This window comes from Numenius arquata, chromosome 2 (assembly GCF_964106895.1).
Source record: "Numenius arquata chromosome 2, bNumArq3.hap1.1, whole genome shotgun sequence".
Lineage (NCBI taxonomy): Eukaryota > Metazoa > Chordata > Aves > Charadriiformes > Scolopacidae > Numenius > Numenius arquata.
Window position 1 is genome coordinate 88,879,259 of NC_133577.1, and position 25,249 is coordinate 88,904,507.

General features: G+C 36.2%; 1 protein-coding gene across 1 annotated transcript in view; it reads right to left on the reverse strand.

Annotated features, from left to right (window-relative positions):
* Positions 1 to 4,554: 4,554 nt before the first annotated feature.
* OTOGL (otogelin like) overlaps positions 4,555 to 25,249 on the reverse strand; it is a 92,940-nt gene continuing 72,245 nt past the window's right edge. The window contains exons 38-56 of the mRNA XM_074167572.1: positions 24,710 to 24,733; positions 24,488 to 24,580; positions 23,630 to 23,819; positions 23,042 to 23,256; positions 21,429 to 21,570; positions 20,902 to 21,087; positions 20,197 to 20,409; positions 19,207 to 19,311; positions 18,789 to 18,896; positions 18,323 to 18,424; positions 17,201 to 17,305; positions 17,072 to 17,112; positions 16,016 to 16,079; positions 14,845 to 15,023; positions 14,425 to 14,529; positions 13,468 to 13,587; positions 11,461 to 11,506; positions 7,276 to 7,355; positions 4,555 to 4,755 (exon numbers count right to left, since the gene is read on the reverse strand). Of these exons, the coding sequence (XP_074023673.1) occupies positions 4,555 to 4,755; positions 7,276 to 7,355; positions 11,461 to 11,506; positions 13,468 to 13,587; positions 14,425 to 14,529; positions 14,845 to 15,023; positions 16,016 to 16,079; positions 17,072 to 17,112; positions 17,201 to 17,305; positions 18,323 to 18,424; positions 18,789 to 18,896; positions 19,207 to 19,311; positions 20,197 to 20,409; positions 20,902 to 21,087; positions 21,429 to 21,570; positions 23,042 to 23,256; positions 23,630 to 23,819; positions 24,488 to 24,580; positions 24,710 to 24,733 (2,319 nt within the window). The remainder of the gene's footprint in view (positions 4,756 to 7,275; positions 7,356 to 11,460; positions 11,507 to 13,467; positions 13,588 to 14,424; positions 14,530 to 14,844; positions 15,024 to 16,015; positions 16,080 to 17,071; positions 17,113 to 17,200; positions 17,306 to 18,322; positions 18,425 to 18,788; positions 18,897 to 19,206; positions 19,312 to 20,196; positions 20,410 to 20,901; positions 21,088 to 21,428; positions 21,571 to 23,041; positions 23,257 to 23,629; positions 23,820 to 24,487; positions 24,581 to 24,709; positions 24,734 to 25,249) is intronic.

The following is a 25,249-nucleotide window of genomic DNA, read 5'->3' on the forward strand; positions in this document are numbered from 1 at the left end:
AGCTCTGAATATGCCCTTCCACCCTAAACTGTGGTGACTTGTTAATGATAATGCATAGATAATTTTTCAAGTTCCCATGTTCTATAGGCAGCTTGCACATTCCACTTGGTGTTTAAAAAAAGGTTAGAGAAAATTTAGTACACCGTGTTATGTACAGACCCTCTCAGCCATAACCTTTCCTCAATAAAAGGCTTTTTTCTTTTCCATTACTGTGAAGTGCTGAAGGCTATCCTTCAAAAGATCTTTTATGTTCACATCATGAATGTTTTTTGAAAATACATTCCCTAGAGTGGTTGGGAGTGTGAAATCCAACCTAATCTAGGAAATACAGCACCAATATCCCACAGTAACTGTAAATTTTTTCTGCTGATGTTCTGGCCTTCATGCTACCGCTCCACAGTCACTATAGTGTTATACTTATGTGTGACAACTCATTTATGTTTTGTACCCTGTACTACAACACACATCTGTGGGATTTTTCCATAGGTGATACACCTGTACATGTGTACACCAGCAGCATAACCTCAAGGCAATCTCTGGAAAAGGATTTAATTTCAGAACTTGAAAAAATAAGTTCAAGTCAATGTTTTCTACTGCCACAGTATTTCTGACTAAGACCTACACGTGTATTTGGCCGTAAGTTGTTACACAAAGGTGAACCTCTGTATTTGGAAATTGAGTGTGTCCTTTAACTTCTTACAAAATGAGAGATGGAAGGACATATATGGAACTAACGCATAATAAAAAAATTGAAAATCAATGCTCTGTAAGCGGAGTTTATAAGCAGTACAAGGGGTCAAGAAAAAATAATTGAATTTGTGTCAGCTAGAACGGAGCACGAAAGGGGAGAGGAGCCATGTCTGAAGCAGCATTTTGTGGCTGTTTAAGCACTGTGAACAGCACAGCAGCCATTTGTCACCCTGGAGTGTGTTCTTGTAAACACCTCCACCTTTCAGAGTATTATGTGGCTTGTAACTATTTTCAAACAACAGACCTGATCCTGCGCTCAAGAGAAACTAGTAACAAAGACCTCAGTGTAAATAGCTTTTTCACCAGTACACAGATGCGTGTTATTTGGGAAGGTGTCTGCCTGCAATGTGGAAAAGTAATAAATCATGCAAATGTATTGTTTTACTTTCAGTTTTTAATATACAGATTTGGCTAGCTCAAAATGAGAATATTAGCTGTCTGTTTATCTATATTCTGTCTTGGATTGTATTAATGAAAACACACAGTAAGTGGCTTAAACCCACTCTTAAAACCTGTGCTTCAAATTCTGATTGCATATTGGGGCAAGAATTGGTCTTAACAAATGCAATAAGGCATTGGAATTATAAGTCAACGTAATAAGGCAATGGAATTATAAAAGTCAAATATTATAAATAATATGGCTAAAGCCTTACTATTTTATAGGGGCATATTCAGTTACAATCTGATTCTAAGTATAGAGATAGATTTAGATTAGTCCCTAAAAAAAATCTGCGTAGTTTTATTGGGTAAGCCTTTCTATTGTGGAATTCCTTTTGCAAGCGCAAGTGGGAGAACAGAGCAGCAGAAATGTAGGAGTGAAGGACTAAGTGCAAGCCCTCGGTCAGGCACACAGCTTCTCCCCAGTTCCTCGCATTTTCCAGTGGCGGCATGGGAGTTTGAGATAAGGACACATTCCCAGCCTTTCCTTTAGGGGAGTAGAAATTATTCAAGTCTTAGTTGCAGCGCAGGGTAGAAAGGAGGGCACTCTGTGGGTGCTAAAGCTCTTTTAGTCAATAATAAACAAAGTAATTAATTTTGGTATTTAACTGGGTGAGGTTTGAGTTGGGTCAGCTTTCCAGACCAGCTCACAAGACACCTGCGCAAACAGGGTTACCCATGATTCGAGGTTGGGCATTGAGACAGGAATGCAGAGCTGAAGAGAGATGAGGAAATCGAGACAGAATCATGAACTCTATCTCCATTTATATTTAAACTACAGACCGAGAAAATACTTGGATCAGAACAGTCCTGCCACACTGCAGGCTCATTCACACCTTCTCTCCGTTGCAAGGCCTGCGAGGGCTCGTTCACATTATATAAAACATACCACATGGTGCCAGTGTCGCCTTGATGGAGGTAACAGGGGTGGATGGCTGTCCAGAAAATGGTTCACAAGTGTTAGTAGATGTTCACTTTCTGAGCAGGCCAAAGCAGTCTGAATTTGAAGTTTAGTTGTAAAATGAAAGGCAGTCTTAGACCATATCCAGCTCCGCTGAAGATGTACGATTTTGCTGCAGAATCCTAGAATTGTTGGAAAGGTTGGAAAGGACCTTTCAAATCATCAAGTCCAGCCATCAACCTAACACTGACAAAAACCATCACTAAACCCTGCCCCTCAGCACCACATCTGCCTGTCTTTTAAATACCTTCAGGGATGATGATTCCACCACTTCCCTGGGCAGCCTGTTCCAATGTTTGATAACCCTTTTGCTGTAGAATTTTTTCCTAATATCCAATCTAAACCTCCCCTGGCGCAACTTGAGGCCGTTTCATCTTGTCCTATTGCTTGTTACTTAGGAGAAGAGACCAACCCCCACCTCTCTACAACCTCCTTGCAGGTAGTTGTAGAGAGCGATAAGGTGTCCCCTCAGAAGGCTTCAGGTATGATCCTGACACAGTTCCTATTGATTGTTGCACTTAAAAAACCAAACTGGGTAAATGGGAAAAAGATCTTTTAACACCATTTTCCTATTGCAGGTTATCATGGACTTAATTTTAAGCATAACTGCTTTTAATTTCCAGGTTTATCTAAGATTCAGCAGTATCATTCATCCATAGTGGCACAAGTAAATTAAATGCATCAACAATGATTTATTAACATTCTGCAAAATAATATTTATTAATTTCTCTTTAATTACAAATAGAGTTCTAAATCTTACAAAAGCATATTGCTTAAAAAAAGCACAGCTGTTCCATTGAAACACATCAAGTGTTTGTTCATTATGTGGAAAAATGCTATCTTGGAGGAGCTTCCTTAATTTATCAAATGCTAAATTCATTAAGAAGTTTTTGGCCAAACTGTCTTGATGCAAATAAAGGATTCCTATCTCTATGTTAATAAATCAAAAGGCCCTAAGGATGTCTTTTTCTTTTAAAAGTTGTTCTTTTAATTTGCTGTATGAGTACACAAACATTATGGTTATCACTATGATTTAATTTCCATTTCTGGCTGCATGAATAGTTTCTGTGCACAAATTCTAACAGCAATAGCAGAGAATATTTTGGTTCTAGGCCCTAGTATATAACAACTTGAAATATCTGCCATATATATTGCCACTGCTATTCAGTGAGTTTATAAAGCAGTCTTCTAAAAACAAACATAAATTGTATCCTTAGTTTTTCAGATAATATTCTGTGGTATGTTTAATAAAAGGGAGAGTATATTCAGCTTAAGGTGCTGAATCAGGACATTCACAGCCTGATTGGACATGAATAGCTCACCTAAGCCCTTCAAAATATATATTTGACCAGGATTTTTTTTCCTGGACTCAAAAATTATGAATCCTAAATTTAGTTAATAGTCCAAATCTCAATATTTAAAAAAGAAAAAAAAACAGTTTTTATGTGCTCTGTAAAAATATACTGAACACAAATCTTCAAACTGGAAAACAAAAGAAGAAACCTATTATGAATAGTTAAAATGTGCAGTATCCTGTTTTTTTAATAAATATATATATACATAGAATCTTATTCTACAGCTGGTAGACAGCTAATTTCTTATTTGTGAAAGCTGAAAACTGGATATAAAATAGGATCCTTCATATCAAAAACAGCTTTTAGGTATGTTCAATAAAGGCACAAAAGTTTGAACTCTCCAGCCTTTTCCTAGTCATGCTTCATATTTATAATATATATCAAAATTAAATAAATGTCAAAGGTTTAAAGACATTATTATGATATGGTCTGGAGATATACAACAGGTACTTACAGACCACAGTCATGGTGTTTTTCAGTCACTTACAGTGTAGTCAGAGTCCCTTCATTGACAACAGCTTAATGGACAAAAGACAGACTTTTCAGCAAGATAAAAAGCGTTTCCATTGAACCCACTATTGTTTTAATAAATTAATTCAGTCATTCTCAAAACCTTAATATGCTTCTTTCCCATTTAAACATGGGACCAGTGATGGTTCTTAACCGGAAGTTCCCAAGTGAAAGGAAAAGAACCACTGAGAAATTCTGAACTTTGGTAGTAGTCACAATCCAAAATTTTAAAACACCGGAAACACGGATATTAACCATCTTTCAACAGCTCATCGAAAAGCCACTGAGTAGAAATAAATGATGGCTAAATTATACCTTGTTCAAAAGGATTTATATTTTTCTTCCTATAATTTGAAGAACAACGAAGAACATAATCTTTTCTAAATTTGTGAAAAGTTACATTGTAAAGCATAATTGAGGACATTTTAATTATTTTTTTTCCCCTGCAGAGTAGTATAGGCATCCAAGGTCAAAAAAAGAGAGTTTGGTGAAAGGAAACTAATTTTAATTCTTCAGATTAAATCACATCCACAGTTGTATTCAGTTCCATTGGCATGAGCAGTCTATAGGCTCTTGAATGACGTACATAATTTCAGTGCCGTTTCCTGAGCAGCGTAGTGGCACCGTCAGATTACGTGTTCCATTTTCTCGACAACACTTACAGAATCTTAAATGGCTATCAATATTGACATTGAAAATTGTTGCAGATGGGCATTTTCCATCACAAGAAGCCACATTTATCTATGAGTAAAAGAGTAACTGAAGTTAGAGATCTCATATTGTTTTATAAAGATATTACATTTCAAACCTCTTTGTGATTAAAACCCATTTTCACATTTGAAAAGGACCTTGGTCTTAGAAATTATTTCATCTTCTAAAATGCATTCATTCTAAGTGTAAACACATTTTAAATATTTTTTTGAATTAAAATTTTATTTGGTTGTTTAATTATGTATTCTGTCTTAACCTTGAGCAAAACATTGTGCTGTGAGTCCCAAAATTGAACTCCCAGTTTACAAATTATTAACTTCAAAACAGCACAGATAAATTCATGCTCTTTTCGTGTTCACTGCTGAAAAGGTAAATTCTTCCAAGCAAAACAAAGGAAAATCCATCCTTCTCCTTGAAGGTTCAAGAGAATACCAGTGTATACCAGTGCAAAAGCTTTTCCCTTTCTTATTCATACTGCTTGTGATTAAGGGCACACCGGTATGAGCTGTGTTACCACTGTAAGTGTATCCAAACAGCAGAGGCAGTAACAAACCAGCAAGGGCAGACACTGGCTATAAAGATTATTAGTGCTCTGGACTCAGCAGAGCTAAGCTTCCTCTCGCTAATACATTAAGTGAAGAGTCTTGTTACCTGATACCGTGACAGAAAAGAAATTGATACTTTTTAAGCAGGGTTGATACCCTGTGAAATCCAGAATGGCCGTACTAGATCTAGTGCTTTCTGTGGTAGTTTTTTAATCTGTTTCATATGCAAGTGGGGCGTATGAAAGATGCTTTGATCCCTTCCAAACAGCCTGTGAACAAATGGGCCATATCCAAACAAATTAGACCAAAAGGTTTCTCTTACAGCTTTCCTGAAATTTGATGGGGGCGGGGGGGAAGAGACCTCATCCTAAACACTAATAATTTCAGTTATTAATTAATTAAATGTAATCATACTCGGCCCTATCCAAAGTTTGACAGCATTCATCTGGCCAAAGAACACTTATGTAGTTCCAAACCAGCCGTAGCTGATACCGCCATTTGATGGGCCAAAATCATGCAATTGAAATAGCGTGCCGAGGGTTTTGCAATGGGGGAGCTGGAGAGGAAAGGAAGTGGAGCTGAGGAAATGAATAGAGATTTTGAGGATGTAAAAATCTGGAGGTACTTCTTGTTGAAGCATAAGAGCATCTGGACTGTGGGAAGAGTGGGCAGCCATCAAGGAAGTGGGGAACAAGAAAATACTTGGGGAAACGGGATTGTAATACGGCTGGAGGTGGGACAGGGGTAGGTCTTTTTGGAAAGTAGGTAGAGGGGGAAGGAAAGATAAAGAATCTACAATAGCGAGTCATAAAATGAAGGCATCATTTGTTGTGCCATTCATGGAATGACCTGGCCAACATTCTCATTGCTCCTCTCTGAACCCTCTCCAGTTCTGCAGCAATGTAGAGGGACCATAACTGCACAGAGCACCCTCAATCGTACTGCACCATAGGCTCATAAGAGACACTAGAACGAGTGTATTTCCACTTTCTGTCCTGTTCCCTAAATGTCATAACTCTTAGTTAGCCCTTCTGGCTGCAGCAGAACATTTAGCAGAGGTTTTCACAGAACTGGATACAAGGGCAATGTCCTTTTCAGCTAGCTTAAAAAAATATGAGGTTTGACAAAATCTTTCTTTTTAATATTTTTTGCTTTAGTCAGTACCATATCTTTATTTTGTCATATTGCTGTCCCTTAATGTAGGTCGTTGAAGTATCTGTGAAGCTCTCCACAGTCTTCTTGCCTCTTAACTATGGCAGATAACTGTAATTTCATCTACATTTTTATTCTCCCCCATTACCAACCCTTCTTCTAAAACTAAATAAACAGGGTGGAAATTAACTTCCCCAGCTTTCAGTCTGTGATGACATTTTGCCTTTTTCTTTATGACTGTTTAGGCTCTTCATCAGAATCTTACCAGAGGCCTTTTGGAAATCTTGAGATATTGCATTGATTGCTGCTCCTTTAAGTGCTACACTAGAACACGTTTGCTGCTCAGACATGTCTTGCATTTTATAGATGGGGCTACACCAAAGCTGAGAAATAAGATGTCTTAAGCAGACCCACAAATAAGTGGGATCATGAATTTATGACATGGAGACGCATGCTATGTGGAGGAGAAGACACCCAGAGAGTAAAGGTCTTCAAAGAAGAATGTAGCAGTGTTTCCATCACATCCTAAGGGGAAGCATTTCTACTCCTCTTTTAGAGTGGGATGTTACTTCATGGTGAAGAGTTCAGTGCTTTTGTTAGTTACAAGCAATTATGCTGGGTACTTTTCATTTGAAGCCAGATGTTTTTCCAGGTAGGAGGGCTCAGTCTTTCAGCCATAGGAACAGCTAATTTTACTCCATTTACGAGTAGGATAACATTCCTGGTGTCAAAGGTCTGCTTTGGAGAAGATAGCTGCATTTTTTTATTGCTTGCTGATAGCTCTAACCCACTTCTTAATCCTTGATATGGTACGCCATAGGCCTAGCATGAAACACAGCTCTTTTATGCTTACCGGGCTTTGACTTATACAGTCATTTTTTCTTATGGTTGTCCTGATTGTCATTTTCTGGCAAATCCTTTCTTCCTTTTTGCCTGATAAAATACAGAAAAAACATACTGAATCAATACACTTTTTGGACTGTATTTCCTACTAAAAAAGTGAAACTATTAAAATTATTTTAATAATTATACTTTATCTTCATTAATGTACACACTGAAACTATTACTTCCATAATTATATATTTTTTAGAAAGAAACCCCTCTTATATTAATAAATATTTCCTGTCCAGTATTATTGATTTTATAGCTGGCACATATGAGGCATTTAGCGGCACATTAAGCTATATAGATTATATAAATATTAAAATAGTAATATGATTTTAAATTGCACATATGGCAAGACAAATATAAATAATTAGAAAAAAGATGTCTCAAGTGGTTTTGAATAGTATTAAATAGGAATATTGAATGTAAGTTAAGATTTTGATTCTGCATTTTAGCAAATGTTCAGAATTTAACATTTGAGAAAGTAAAGCTGTGAATGTGATAACCACCTAGACATTATTTTGAATGTTTAAAATTTAAATAGAACTATATTATTTCAATGTATTTTTGAGAAAGATGTCCCTCAAGGAAGCTTTGAAAGAGAGGGATGCATATATTTGCTAAACACAGTGCAGTTTTTACCACCAGAACTGAAGCACGTAGCACTCAGTCAGCATAAGGATCTAGGATTAGGGAAATACTGCATTTTTAAGTACATTCTGGGAGATATTGATAGTTTTTGCATTTATTTTACTAAAAAAGCTGTACAGTGCAAAGCCATCTTTTAACATAATAAAAATCATAATATAATACTGAAACGATTAAACGTACAGTCTTTCATGCTGCAGTCCATATCAGACTGTTTGTTTTTACTATCTGTGTAACAGCAGTTATTTAGATCTCCTATTTCACTACTCATCAAAATAATCTATTAGTTTTGCTACACAACCGTTCCGGACAAGCAGCATATAAAATAATGAGCACTATTCAGCAGAGTTTCTCCACCTTTAGCGCATGCTTTCATGGTTGGGTGCACACAAAAAGAACAACTTTTCTGTCCCCCAGAAGCTTGTGAGCACTTTTTTAAGATTAATGAGTTCTGAGTAATCAAGATATTCTGCAGCCATAGCTCCAGTGGGTATCTAAAAATTTGGCTGTCTCCAGAGTGCAGATATATTTTAAACTGTGCATTGCAGTATCAAACAAGATTCTCTGATGGAACTGGCAGGTCACTGTACGACGGAAGCTGTTGGCCTACAGCAGCTTGGTTTTTCTTCGTCAGCAACACTTAGGAAAAAGAACCCCTGTGATATTTCCATCAGAAAGCATTTGCCAGCATCAATATGTGTAGACAGCACAATCTTTGTACTTCTACAAGTCATATAGAGAGATATATGACATTTCAGAGTACAAGGTGCTGATGTCTAATGAAATCTCTGCTGCTATACTTTTCTCTCTCCCACCTTCAACTGTCAAGAAGATCTGTAATCAGTATCAGGTGTGGTTTTGTCTACTCACTCCTTATTTAAGGAGTTTCAGTGACTTACCTATCCTTAAAAGCAAAGAATTATGATCATAATGCAACAGTTCTGTAACATTCTGTAATTCCTGGTGTAAAGAGTATTTATTAATGCGGGATTGTAATTGTATGTTTCCCCCCCCCCCAGCATTTTCATAACTTCGTAAAACATGTTATTTGTGACAAAGAAGAAATACAGCATAAATCCATGTCTGCAAAGGTGAGACCAGGCAGTAATGCACACTCTTGCTCTATTTTAAGGCAAAAGCAGTTCAGTCATTAAATTCAGAGACCTGCGATCAAATTTAGAATCTCTTGGTAACAGTATTCCAGGTGATGGTATTTTTTAAAGTAGCATTTCCTATTACAGTTACCCTGTACAGTAAGTTCATGTATTAAAACCAATTTCAGAAACGAACAGGAGGAAGAGCCATCAGCAATATATACCATAAATGGTTGAACCTAATTCTGACAGGTGCTGAGCAGTGAACCAGGCTTTACACCAGGCTTTAGAAAACCACTGTCTGGGATGCCAAAAGGGGATCAGCATCTCTCAGTATCAGGCCCAGTACCATTAATGGCATGGTAACATGTAATGGTGATGACAGCTATATGCGTATATCAAGCAGCGCTTACACTATTATTAAAAAAAGAAAATACATTATTAAAAATAATACCTGGTTCACAATTAATACTACCCGTAGGCACTACTGGACTAATGGCAAAGGGTAATAGACCCAATCCAGAACCTGGCAGAATCATTAGGAATATAAGTTTCTCATGAAATAAAAACATTTTTATATAAATGACATTTCATTAATTCTTACACTGCCAACTGCAATTTTTTTTTTAGCAAAAGATGATGAGCTTTCCTGTTAGTCTTCCAAATTTAGAAACTCTGCAGCTGCTTCAAGTCTCACTAAAGATGGCCTAAACTTTATTACTCTCCTGGTTAACACAAAACTGGAATGATGCTTCCTTGTAAACCAGACTTTTGCAATGAGAGTCTCTATGGCAAGGTAAGAATTAAATATATGCACTCACTTTGCATGCACTGAATCACACTCTTTCAGAAAGGTTATTTGTTCCCATTAAAACCCCAAGGTGCTGCAAGCTCTATTTGTAAGTACTGTTTTTAACTGCTTCACCACAGGGCACATGCTTTTAGTTAAGAATAAAACAAAAGAAAAAGAAAATGAAAATAGCATATAATTGTATGAATTATATCTGGGTTTTTTAGCAGCCACCTCAGCAAGTATTTCTGAAGTATAACAATGCCTTTCCTGAGGCCACAGATTGTGGCCAAAATTATAAATCTTCTTGGTCAACAGAAAACCAGTAGCCATTAATTCTTTAGACTAATTTTCTAAATAAAGCAAACCTAATTTGGGGGGATTTAGTTAAATATTTTTCAAGATAGCTAATCTCATTAGAGAAAGAATATCAATTAATAAGATTTTAGCCCAATTCTGGTGTGTTACTTTTCTCTGCTGATTCTCATTTTTTAAAAAAGTTTTCTGTTGTATTAAAATACCTTTTATTTTCTGTGTTTTGGATATGACAGAACTACAATACTTGCAGTTCACTTTCAAAGCTTTGCATAACTTGGAAACTTGAGTATTGTTCTATATTGGATAAATATGAATGTTTCCCCTTATATCACCAAATTATTTACAACACATTGCACTTCTGAATTTTATTTAATTTACTGTGCAATACATGGTTGTAAGTCTGTGACTTCCTACTCAACATTATTAAGTAATAATTTGTCTAAAAAGTCCCAAACACTAGTTTGCTTCTATATTTTAACTCTAACGTTGAACACAAAAAAGGCCAAAAAGAGAGAGGGGAGAGTTTTCTGTGACATTCAACATGTTCTTGTTCCACACAATTAGTTTTACACAACAGTGTTTTATTTTTATGCATATGTAATTATATACCTTGATAATAAAATCTTTCCTAGCCAGAACTGCAGAGAAAATCAGTTTGTTCTCAATCTACTTTTAAAAGCGTGTAACTTATGAAATCTTTATATGTTTGCATCACAATTCATCATATTTTAAAGTTACACACTCAGAACATGTGAATGTATTCTCAGATATTACAATGTGAATTTTATATAAGGGTTGTAACATCAGTATTACTAGAACTTTTCCTCATTTGGGATTTTTAAAAAAATATTATTCTAGTATTTTGGCCCTAGAAAATACATACTACTGATACGGAATAAATTGATATGTTTGGATTTCAAAACATCATCGAATTAGGAATCATTTTAGGGGAGAAAATCCTTATCTTCTATGGTGAAAATTATATAGGTGATATTTTAGAGTCAGCTCAGCAATAAGGAGAATGTTTTCATTATTTTAATTGAGAGAACTTTTCATCTTCCATGGGTTATATTTGGAGAGATTTGGTTATACTCCAGAACAATAACATTAAAAATCACCAAGTCAGCAGCCAAATGAAGCAAGACCTTTTAATAAGAATAGTTAGGTAACTACAACAACATTATCTGATTTGTGGGGGGACTGCATGCTTTTTCCTTCTGTATGTCCCAGCAACTGAGGTTAAAAACCACAGCCCTCCAAAACCAAAGCCAAACTAGCACATATTGCAGCCTTTATCACTTACAGGTCTTGCAGCAGCCATCATTAAACGTCTGCACAATTCCTCCATTCTAGGAAAATAAAAGGAAAATATATCAAAAAAGACTGTGCCCAATGCAAAGGTTGATTGTATCTCAAGACATTCCATGTTTTAACGATGCCAAACTAATAAAAGATAGCATCACTGAAATCAAGAGAATACATATATGTATCAGCTGAAGGTTTGGTTCATAACTTCTTTACAGCCTTTAACATTGAAAATGAATTGTCGCTGCTTGTCTGATCTGATCTGGTCTCCTTTGAGTAAGCCACTAAGTTTCTATGAGCATCTTTTTACATCATCCACTACCATCTATTTCCCCATCACTGAGATTTATTAGGATAGTTTAAAAAAATTAATGTATGCAGCTTTGCCAATGATGTAAAAGGATTTATACTGATCATATGCCAAGGAGAAAATATCTGGTAAGTAACTCTTTACAAGATTAAATATATATATGTGTGTATGTATATACACACACTTTTGAAAGAGAACATTAACTGCAGAATTTCAGAACCATTTTTGTCCTCAATTCTTTTTCTAAAACAATTATAGTCTGTTATTGTTTTCTTCTAAGGTTGCTTGTTAGCTAGAAAGTAAAAATATATCAAAGTGAATAAAATAACCTTTGAAATTAAAAGAGAGCACAAGAGGGAAAGAGACAGAGAGAGAGGCTGTCAGAATCTGTCAGAATGGGTGTAAGCTAGAAACAGCTGCCCACAATTTTAGCGCGTAGCCCAGAACTGCATCTCAAGCAAACAACTGACCATAAATAGCACTCTTGCAATAACAACAGAAAAAAGACATTTTAAACTTCCATCTTTTCATGCTAGCATGCATTTTTTTTATCTCATTATGGAAAAAATACTGAATAAGTTGTTCAAGAACTTCCTAAATGAGCACTTAAACTCAGCCTCTTAAATCCGTATTCCTAAATTGTCCTGAGCTGCCCATCAGAAGAGCTTTCTCCTTGGCTATTGGGTCAAGTCTATGCTCAGCATCTTTGAAAACAGATCAGACTGAGTCAGGCAGTTAATGTTAGGGCTCCATTCTTTAAAACCTTAACCATTATTACTAAGGAAGGATCCTAATAGATGGTGACAAAGGGGTTCCAAGGAAGAAACTCAGGCATAAAGTCAAAGTAGAACAAGCATTCATTTTAGACAGAATGCCTTCTTCAGGATTGGAAGAAATAAGGACTTTCTTAAACAAATGTGATGGATAAGTAGGACTTGTGCTAAATTTATAATCTGTAGTAAAAGCAGCAATGGTACTAAACCTGTCTACATGAATATTTATTTTATTATTATTTGTATCTTGTATTAAATATATAGTGTACTGCAAGTGCAAGAACTAAAATTATAAGTATTTTAAAGATAGAGAAGTATTAAATTAGAAGTTAAAACTGTAAACAAATATGTAATGTACTTGAAGCATCCACATTCTTCAAACCAGTTTATATGGATATGCCAAATTTACATTTTTGATATATGATGTAGGTAGATATGCTTTCATGTATGATAGATAATTTTTATGTTATACAAAGTTTAATTGAAGAGATATCTTTTTAATCTTTGCACAGCTTAAGGAATTTTTAATGTAGCCTGCTTTTATATGCAGCATTTCTGAATTGCTTGATCCAATTTAATTAGTGTATGTGTACTACAAACTTGGCAAAGTGTTATTCCAAACTAAAGTAAGACATAGTGATTAGCACTTTGTATAGTGGTATGTCAAGCGTGACTCCAATTCCACAATAATTTAAGTGCAGTCATCATTAAGACCCAAAACAAACTTTCATGCTCCTCACAGATATTTTGGCAGTCAAAAAGCAAACAGGAGCATAGAAAAGAAGACTCTAAATTGCTCACTTCCGTGTTTTTACTTACCAGTTTTTTAGTTTAAGGGAAGTGCATGAGGTATGCATGAGTTACCAAGTGTAAGCCAAACTCCAAATCAGTTATTGTCACTTACCTGACCCAAAGTACAAACCTTTGTACACTCAGTGTCATTAAAAGGGGGGCAGACAACACTTGATCCCAGCATGATGGCCCCCGCAGCAGTCTTTGCACATTTGTAGTTGGTGCAGTTGGAGCTCCAGGTGCTTCCTTCCTGAATATATAAAACAAAACCATTGTCAGGAAAGACAAAACATTTCAGCTTTATCTCCAAGCCCAAATGTCTGTAAAAGTGGTGCCCTCGTGCTATAGTACCTACAGGAGTTCAAAGTTTGTTGCAAACCACCCATAGGCAACAAAGGGAAAGACCATCCTCTAACTCCCAGTGGCTGCTCCTCCCTGCAGCCATGGCTCTGCTCTCCAGAGTGCTGCTCAGCCAGGGTGTCCTAGGGAAGAACAAAAGGGCTCTGCACCAGGAAAAAAGTCCAATAATTTCTTTTGGACTTTTAGAAGTCCAAGAAGCGGTGGGAAGCATGAACTAAGTCATGGCCACATCTAAATTTCCTTCTGCGTGGATGCTGGAACGCACCATCAGGACCCTGAACCCCAGTGCTTCAGTTTGCACGTGTCCCTTCTGTAGAAACCAGGCAGGGAGAAGAGTGGCCCTGGGAAGAGGGGGACAGAGGAGTGCTGATGTGGACTCAGAAGTGCCCAACTCATCTAAATCACATTATATGATTTAGAGTTACAATTAATCCCTATCCTGCACTTAGAGCATATCCAGCCTTAAGTAAATGATGACATTTGCATATCTTTGCAGAAAATATTACAACCAATAAAATGAAATAAGGTATTCACCTTGTGTGAAATGGCAGGCTTTTAAATAAACACACTTTTTTTCCTATCATATACCATAAATAGTCCCTAAGTGCATAAGCAATAGGGATGTATGAAGCAAGACTCACAGCATGAGTTAACTAAGAAGTGACTGTCAGACACCTGTTTATTGTATCATTAGAGTTATTTCCTGTCTCTATCCAGAGGCACTTACCTCATACACAATTAGTGTTCCATTCTCAGTATGAAAAGAGCAGGACACGTTTTGACAGGTACCGCAACAAGTATGGTGACTAGGGGAAGGCATATATATTTGATGCTGGAAAGAAAGGAAAGCAAAAAAAGAAAGAAACAAGTATTTTATAAACATACAGTGTATGAAAATTAATTGATTTCTGAAACTAAAAATACCAAGAGAAACAATATACAAATGGATAGATGGACATGTTTACATACGCTACTAGAAATTGCCTCTCAAAATCATCCTGGAGACACAAGATACACATCATCACTGTTAAGTTCTCAATTTTTTGGTGAGCAAATAGGACTAGCAAAAGTCTTCAGTTTGACTTTTATCCTAATTGTGTAGTTGTGCTCATTAATTGCATCATTCCTGTATTTTAAGAATACTCACAGCTTCACATTGCTGGGAACAGTTCACCATTGTAAAATGCATGGCATTGTATCCTGTGTTCTGATCTTTTTCTTGTAAACATTGTGCAGTGTAACACAGGTCTCCATCCAAGTACTGAATCACTGACTGCCCAGGATTCAGTACTGTCACCTCTTGGAAGATACACACATCATCCTTCTCTAACACCAAAAGAAATAGATGTTACCAGAGGTGGAAAAAAAAAATCATCAAGCAAATTAACAGAGTCACTGAAGACAGAAGGAGGGCAAAGTCCCATGCTCTGCAAAAGTTTTCTAATTTTTAGACCTTATTGGTTGTGGCTTTAATTGCCAAACAAGGTGGGGGGAGGTATAATTCAGCTTAAGAAAATGCCACAAAATGCTAAACTATCTAAAACTGATAGTGTTCATACTGTGGAAGTAAATAAAAAAAAAAGATCAGTTCTTATTTTTAAAGAGTTCTAAATACACTTGGGCTAAGTACACTATCTGAATTATTCTGCAAATCACAAAGCGTAGCCTTTCTGTCAATTAAGCTAGTAAGTTTACAATTACCTGTGGGACAGTAATATGCTTAAGCTGTACTGTGACCATGTACTTTGCTGCCGGAGGCAGTTTAGCCTGGGCTGCAGTCGGGCTTGCAGTGTACCTCAAGCACCTCTGTGCACAGTACAGCTGAAATTTAGTCTACATGGGGTAGTGGAGTGAGGGAAGGGAGCAGAGGTCTGATCTTAAGCCTGGGCACCTACCCTCACACTGGCTGGACAGGTCTGTTGCCCTGGTGTGAGATGTCAACTCCTCTGTGCTCGACAGTGGGCTAGGAGCAGTTGTGTTGCTCACATTCAGCAAAGGTTCTCAACCTGCTTCCTACCTGCCTCTCACCAGAGAGACCATTCCTGACTCTGAAAGCTTGGGCAGTTCTACGACACTCCTACACCCCATGCCACAACAGACACAAACTGGATGAGAAAGCAGAACTAGAACTAGAACTAGCAGAGAAAGCATCATGTTCAGGTAAGAGAGCATAATTGCGTAACTAGGTAGACACCCATAAAATCAAGATAAAAGAGTGTTTACGTTTGAGAAGGTTATTATGCTCCTATTTCTGCTTTCTTTGCATGCCCTTTTTACTATAAACTAAAGCAAAACAGATAGGAATATGAAAAAGTTACCACAAATGTAGTGGGTGCATCCACAAGTACTGGAGATACTACTATCTATTTTTTTAACTTCTCCCTTAGTAGAAAAAGACAAAAGAGTTTGCAAAGTCATGCACAATTATACGTAGTGCTAAACAGTTTTTCTCTAAAAATGTGAAATACTACTTTCATCACTTCCATCCCAGCTTTCATAAAAGAGAAAAATTGCAATGTACTCAACAAACAGTAGCACATTCAAGAGTTATTCAATGTATTTATCTCCTTAAACAGGAGCAAAGCACTTCATTTTCTCTAGGAATGCATACAAAAAGTGGAGTGTCTAAACAACATTTTTTCCTGAGTTAGAAAGTAATTTCAATAATAAATATATTAGCAGAAGTCTGCCTTCTATGAATTTTCTTCCAAAAGATAACTGAAAATATTAAATTGGCATCTCCTGTTTTAGACCTTACATTATGCAGTCTTCACGTAAGGGGAAGAGAAGGACAAGCCACAGGCATTTAATAGGGAAAATGTCCCTGTCACCATGGTAATAATGGGAGTTTGAACATTCACTCATAATTATTTTCCAGATCACAGTCCCTATCACAAGAAAGTATGTGAGGAGCAAAGTATTTATGACTTCCCATATCAGCTAAATTCAATAACGTTAAATCATTTTAATTAAAAGCATAAATGATTAACAAAATAACACATTTCCCCAGATGATACATATGATCATAATGTTCATCCCTTATTAATTACTAAAAAAAATTAGGAATCATTTACGTGGAAAAAAACTTCCCAGCATATTATTTCGAGTCCGCATTAAACAGAATAATAGTACAGTTACTTTTCTTCTTTTGACATCTTAAGACATACAAAGTGGAATTTCCACAGGGAACAGTTGACAGCACTCTGCAGACACTTGCTGGAGTTACATGCTTGAGCTAGGGACTTAGAGGCAAAGTCCCAGCCTGTCCCTGTTCAGCCTCATCACCCTTCACAACTAATTGAAACAAGGAATGGAAAGGGAGGACTAAGAGGGCAGAATGCTATTAATAAAAATAAATGAAGGACAGTGCTTACCAATTTACATGTCAGCATAGTAGTGTTTTCACAGCTACATTCTGAGGAGAGAACAAGAAAATCATGAGTCAGTTAGCTATTTATTAGCTTTTGTTTACAGCACTGACTAAGAAATAAAACAATAATTACCACAGTGCCATTCCGGACAACACTGCCCAGGTATTTTTTCCTTCACAAGTGTCATGTCATCTGTGCAATTCATATGGGGCTCAGAACAGAGATTTTCATCACAAACTAAATGGGGGAAAAGACAGGTATGAGAATTTACTCAAATTTCCTTTGAGTTTTCCAGCTTGTATTTTTCTTGATGAGCTATTCTAAAAATGTCTTTTTAAATATTTTTTATTGTGTTTCTTAAGCATCTCAATTATATTTGGAAGCAAAAAATAAACCAAGATTTTCAAAAGTGCTTTTAGTCACCTTAGAACAAGTTTAAATTTTCAGAAAACATCACACAGCAGTCATTTAATATTCTTCCTACTTCAGAGTGACTCAAGCTGATAACCAGTACCAAAGACAACTAAAATCACAGCTTTTGGAAAAACTTTTTTTTTTTCATCTCAGCTTTGTTGTAAAGCACATTTCTGTAAGATAACAAGGAGCAACTGCCCTCCTGGGATGACTCTTGCTTGTCTTATCAGAGGAGGCTTACTGGGACTCTGAAAAAAGACCACATACTAACTTTCTAGCTGCTAGAAGTTGGCAACAACAGTGACAAAAGCCTTTGCAGAAACTTTCACCTGCGTGCAGTACTAGGGAAAAGAAAAAAAACCAAAATGTGGAACCACCTGAAGTAAAAATCATGAAGTTCTAAGCTTACTGGAAGACAATTTAATTAAATGAAATTACCCAAATTCTGTAACAGGACAAGAATTAATGCAGGAATACTCCATTGATCTAAATTAAGCAGTTCTGCTTACAGACATTACTTTGGAACATACAGAGCAATTTCTGTATTTTTTAAAGCTGGCAAAGTGACTACGTTATGCTGCAAATATTTTCCTTCTGGCTGCTCATTGTTTGAACAGTAGTCAACCCAGCAGTATTTGAAAGCCTTGGCCTACTCCCCCTAACAGCTAAAAGTGCAAAGAAACTGCCTAAATGTTAACAAATAGTACAACAGAAGAACACCAATATGGAAGCTGTTATATTACAAGTGTTTTAATATATGAACAATTGTGTATTTCTACCCCAAGGATGTCACGTTTACTGAATTTGGTAATGTATTGAACTGGCAACAGTTATACTCACTGCAGTAGTAATGAGGGCAACAGTAATGTATGGTATTCAGGTCTACAGTGAGAATTTCCCCTTCATTACACAAGGGAACAGGCTCAATACAGGATTCACAAACTAAATTAAAAAAAAAAAATCAGATATTTACAAAATTGTAAATACTAAAAAGTTAGCACATATGAATTCTATTTAATAGACTATATAGCAATTCATATTCGTTGTTACTTGGATAATAGAGCTTTTATGGATTGACATTCAAATATAAAACTGTAACAAAGTTAAGTATGATGTTGAAAATGATGTTGGAAATAAAAGATCCAAAACCCCAAGAATAATTCATGCTTCAGTCAGCCTGGCCTGTGTGAAGTCCCACTGAGCTCTCCAAGAATTCCTAACTTAAGTTACTAGGTTTAGAACTATAGACTTTTTTTAAATACTAACTATTCCTTAGTTTTCCATAAAAATATTAGAGGCTTCTTACCACAGAGGTAAGAGAAACAACAGGGATCTTCCTGTTTTGCTTCAACAATAAATTGGTCTTCTCTGCAGTCCAGCTGGGAAGCATTGACACAAACTGAAGGATCACATTCTGTAGGATATGAAATAAACAGTATTTTAAAAAGAGTCACAGAAACAATACTAAAAAGATAAAGAAAACACATTCTTCATCTCCTTAGCAAAAAAAAAAAAAAAAATCACCCCAAATTGACTGTAAATCAAAAGTGACACAAAACACAAAAAAAATATTGGAAAGTGTGAAAAAATACATCATTGCCTGGTGCTATTTACAACATCCCATTCTGTTAACAATCAAAACAACTTGTAAAGCAAATTTTCTTACAACATATAATACAGTTGTGGAAAATGTCTGAGTAACTATGTTTTTGTGTTTCCCTTACCACATTGGTACTGTGGACAGCAGGACAGGGGGTGGTAGCCTACCACTAATTTTTCATTGGGTTTGCATGTTGGAATAGCAGCATCACACAATGACATGTTACATTCTGTGGAATAAAAACCAATCAATTTTGACATATTTGAACAGATGCAAGTGCAAGTGCTATAGCTCAAGATATTTATACCATCTAGGGTAGGGATCCACAAACTAAGAGCAGCCCAAGTCATCTTAAAGTGCACTCTATAGCATCATGTAGACCACCACGTTCAACCTAAGGCTAGTATCGGCCAGTATAGTATATGTGGCATTGTGCAAGCACAGTCACATCCCTCTTACAACAGGTATTTACTTGCACTGCTTCCTATACATGAAGTCAGCTAAATGTCCCAGTGAAAATATTTCCTAAACAAATTAACGATACAGTGTAGCTCATTCTTTAATAAGCACAAGCACCCTATCAGCTGGACCATTTGTTCTCGTTTTCCTTGGAGATACTATGAAGAAATAAGTATCTTATGCTTAACATTTTAGGAGCAATAAGCTTATTCCTCTTTCTAACAACAGTGGCTAGACAGATTATTAGTATTCAGTGATCAGCTCACAGAATACTGCTTCTGGGAAGCAGCAATAGGTCAGACGATAGTGCTCATGACATACGTGAAAGCACTAACAAGAAAAGCAAACAGGCTCTGATAACTGCCCCAATTACCAACGTCCTCCTATCATTGAGCATTTATCAATTTCTTCTGTAATTCCACCCGAGAGCTTAAAAATTAATTTTTAACAGATGTTTTGTTTCACTAGTGGACTTCTAAGAAAAAAAAAATTATTTCAGTGAGTCAGTTCTTACAAAGCGGCCCAATTAGCCACAAGTACCTAAAAATCACTTCTGGGAAATGCTACCTCGAATTCTGGTTAAAGATTGCCTTCTGCTAGTGAATGTCAAACACTTACCTTATACTTCTGTTACTGAAAAAAATGTGGTACATACCACAAACTTGCTTTGGACAGCAAGCTCTCTCTTCGATGATGTGGACAATAACTTCCCCTTCTCTTTCACAGACTGGTGGTGGATCCTCAATGCATTCAGGTTCTACAGCAACAACACTTCCATTTTCTAAACATTTATACATACAGCAGCCTCTCATTGACCCATTCCAGATCTCCCCTGCAGAGCGGGGTTGTCCTTTGTTATCTGTACATGCTGAGAGAAAAAACATTATATCCCTTCAACAAGTAGAGAGAGTAGATTTCCTACAAACAACTATGAATTGCATAAAATTACTGCAAAAAATAAGAGCGCTGTGGAGCATTATGATCAAGGAATCCAAGAAAAGATGATGACCTTAAAAATCCCAAGTGAACAAATGCTTCACTATGGGTCAAAATAAATACTGAGCGCAAGGGAAAGAACCTGCCCGTGCTATTCCTTCCTGATTAATCCGGGAGAGAAAACCTGGGAGCTATGGAAGAATGAGCATCATTTTTCCCCAACAGAAGTACATCAGCATGGGGTCTTGAATCCAAGTGAACTGAAAGCACAAACTGCTGTAGCTTGAGCTAAAGCTAGGCTTTGTTGAAAGGAGCTGTAGCATATTCACAATTACTGAGGACTGACAGAATTTAAACATCACTTCTACTGAGCTGTGGTTAATATTAGCATATCAGCAAAACCACTGTGTCCCGCTGCACTTACCACATTTTTCTTCTGGTATACAGAGGTCAGAGTCTGTTCTATGCAGAATAGTGCCATTTTTACACACGCAGTCTTCCCTTAAATAGGAACAGGGAGAATCTTCATAGAACCATTTATTCAAGCATGTCTTGGCTTCACAGGGGTGTACACAAGGCTGGTATTCCTTGCCCTCAGGACAACTCAGTGCTGCAAGTAATAAAAATAGGACATTGAATGCTGCTGTTATTCTTCCAGCATTTCATTGGATAACCAGGTAATAAGAACAAGTGAGCCTGTCACAGAAAGAATCTATTTATATTTTAAACAATACTTTAGGTAAGTGACTCATTCAATCAAGATTAAAACTGATTCGTGACAGTTTGACTAAAACCATACATTTTAAGAACTTATACCCCAGTTTACTAATGCTGTGATAGAATCAGATAGTACTTCCCATAACAATAGAAAGAAGTCTATTTTTAACTCATCACTAAACACTGCAGCAGTGTATAGCCACACTGAGATATAGAACATGGTTATCTGCTTACAGCAGTAATCATGTGTCCTCCATTTAATGCAGATGTTGTGCTTGTTGCATAAAGCCACATATGCAGAAAGGGCATCACACTCATAATTCCAAAAATAAGTACTGTTGATCCACATCTTCTCACAAAACTCCTGTGGTGACACCTAGGAACATATTGTAATTGAGAATTAATAAGAGCTTTCTGTAATTTAAAAAAATCATTAATTACAAGAAATAATACAGCAGCAAGGAAAAAAAAATCACAAGCAGTGTCTAAAGTAAAGAAAATACCATTTTTTCAGAACACTCATTCTGCAAAACTTAAACTGTCAGAATTTTTATGCTCATTAGTAGACACAGAACACAGTCCTAATGAGACTGTCACACTACTTACAAGAACTTTTGCAGTATAGCTCTCAGCTAAAAGTCAACAATCTCAGCTAAACATTGCTGCTGTACCTTCCACAAAGTCCTGATGTATACGAATTATTGCTGAGTGAGTGCTCTGTTTCTTTGTCTGTAGCCTCTGTTACTGGGTTTAAACGCAGGTAGTCCAATCTATATTATTTTGTTGGTTTTATTTGCATAAGCTTATGAGACAATGGGAAAAGTCCGATTTTGTTTTAGTCTGCCTGTTCACTACTGTGTTGCAGCCCAGCTCTTCTTGTGGTTTCACCAAATATTCAAGCAGTCACTCACTTCTGCCATAAAGTTCATTACACTAATGACTCTGTTATATATCCTTGTCCAGCTGCTTCACACCTGTGAAGCACACAATACACTCCATCTACTCTGGCTCTGCCACCAGCAGGTATATGAAACAAAACAAATTTCATAATGGATGGACCAAGTGCTCGGCAATTTTGATGCTATATCAGGTTTTGCTATAAACCAGGAAAAGATGCAATTGCATTGTATCTGCCGCTATGAGAGTTCTGGAAACATATATGAAGTAGGAATTCTGACTATTCATAGTCATAGAATCATAGAATGGTTTGGGTTTGAAGGGACCTTAAAGATAATCTAGTTCCAACCCCTCTGCCATGGGCAGGGACACCTTCCACTAGTGCTGTGCTGCACTACCTACCTCTAATGGTAGTCTGCATGCTACGGCTATATCCCCATTAGAAAGTGCAGTGTCCAGAAACAAATGAGAATGATTTCTGTGAGAAATGCTACCAAATTGTCCATGTAATGGTGACTACATCAAAATTTGTTTAACTGGAAATTTCTTTAGTCCAATCAGTCTCAGACTGCATGAGTTGCTGTTGGATGCAGCAGAAGCATAAGGCTTTCCATTCTGGTGACCCATGTAGAGCATTTATTAAAAAACAACTCTTCTGGAATGCGTTTGTGTTGAGATGATGATCTGGTGTCTCTCCTTTGAGATTTGCATACTCAATAATTTAAGAAACAGCATAATAGCATAGGGATCCATCTAGATGTGTGTTTACAATAAACAATAAGACAAAAGTATTAAAGTCAACATGAAAGAGGTATTAAAGCCACCCATCCAGTTGTCAACTCATGAAAATACGCAAAACATTAAAAATGTGCATATATCTCTCACTCTTTTCTTAACTATACATCTTTTCTTTAATTTGCACATGGAATTCCTCTGATATTCTTACTCACTTTCTTGTGACAAGGGATGAAAATGCTTCTGTTTAACAGTTCCATACAGTATGTGCAGTTATCTTCAGTACAGTTTCTTACTGGCCTCCTGGTCGTTACATCAAGTGATTTCTCAATTTCCCAGCTCTTAATGAACACTTCAATTTCCTCCATATTTGTAATTATGGTCCTGTTTTGCATTTTCAGGTCATCAGTAGGATCTCCATTACACACCCCTGGAGACAGAGCGTCACATTCAAAGCACATCGAATGCAGCCACTTCTGCATTGAAAATTTTCGCCTTTTCTTTACTTGACTTAAACAATATTCTTAAACACAGAGATGAGTACATTTTTAAAAGTTAATTAAATAAAATGTACTGATCATTACTTGCTCTGAAAACTACTTTATTACCAAGCAGTGCTTTGAAACAGAATTATTGATTTATTATTATGAATTAATAGAATTTCACACACCCACCTCAAATAGGATTGTTGGTGTAGTTAATGGGAGTCACAAGGAGAGCTGTAGGGGCAGCAGGTCACAGACACAAAAGGGACGTATAAACTTTGAATGGGAAATTATTAAATAAGAGAAATATTGCCTCACCACAAAGTCCTTCTGTCTTCATTGATGTGTTAGAGTGTAATCCATACTGTATATCTATAATGCCTGTAAAGTGAGCCCACTTGATGCTAACACCAGCTGGGGTATTAATGACATACATTGCACCAGTATCCTGAATACTCAGTCCTTCTCTTGAAAATGGTAATGATTGAATTACAGAATCCACTACTACCTAAAACAAACCAAATAGATTTTAGGGGTAAAAAATGATTGTGAAGATGTATTTTATGTCTTTGCATTTTATAGAAAATGAGATTTTTTTCAAGCCTCTGCCACATACAATGACAGTCACAGTGCTTAAATCACAAAGCTTCCCATCAGTGCCATTTCCTATAACTGCAAATGAAGTAAGCATGAGAAAAAAAAATTATATAAAAATATTTTCTAATTAAGGAAGTTATAATGCTTATTTATCACATATTGTATGATAAAACAAAACAAAACAAAAACCTCATCCCAATTATTCAAAATTATCTGCTCTGACCTGTTATTGACCAGCAGGAAAGGCAGTTTAATTATTTATCATGTCTTGGAACATTTCTTTCTGGTTCTAGGATTTCTGGAAATATAGTCTCAAGCATAAATGCCTTTTGCAGCTTCCTTAAAATCTCAAAAGAACTTTGAAGTGTCATTTTGGATAAATGACAGGTAAGCATGGTATCAGAAATGCATATTTTTTGCTTCGAGCATACCATGAATTACTGGGAACCTGAACTGCAAAAGTAATCCTAATCCTGCAGTACATTCATTATAAGTCTGATCTATTGCATTCTAGAACAGAATAGCTCTCCAGCTATCTTTTAAGTGTACACATGCTATATACTGGTGATATGTACTTACTTTTCTTGCTAAACGATTGATAAGTAATTTATATGTGCGTGTTGTTATATTTAATTTCTTAAAACAGAGCCCTGAAGTGGCTGCAGGGGGAACCTTGAAAGAAAAGTGACAAACAAGTTTAGTTACTACTGTTTTTCTATACCAGTACCAGTGCTATAGGAAATTTTTCAATATGTATAATATTAATATATTTTATAATTAGTAAAAGAAAAAAGTACTCACTAGTTTTCTTATTGAATTTGCACTCTGGAAAACATTAAAAATACATTAGAAGTGTAATGATAATCAGTAGCGTTCTTATTTGGCAAAAATAAGGTGACTTTTTGTGTTTGAAGTTCTACAATCAGCTTCATAATTAAACTAATTTAATATATTCCTTATAAATAATAATAAAAAAAAACATTTCCCAGTCGATGTAGTGCACCTTTTTTGTTAAAGATTTAAATCAAGGGGGCTTGTGTGAAAAATAATACAGAACAGATAACACAATTACCTGAACAAGTTGAATTAAAAATACATAGAAATACAATGGTCATGCCAATAAAATCCCCTGCCCTAACTTTCATAAAACTGCTATTTTACCAAAGCATCCTTCTGCACAAGATTGCAGCTCTATAAACCATACTTCAGCTGGCTTTTAACTAAACAGCTTTAACATTGAGAGCAATTCATTACTACCATTACGAGAGTCAGCATATACTGCAAAGTCCTTTCAAAAAATATTTCTTGAAGAACTACAGCTACAGACTTCTAAAGCTCCTT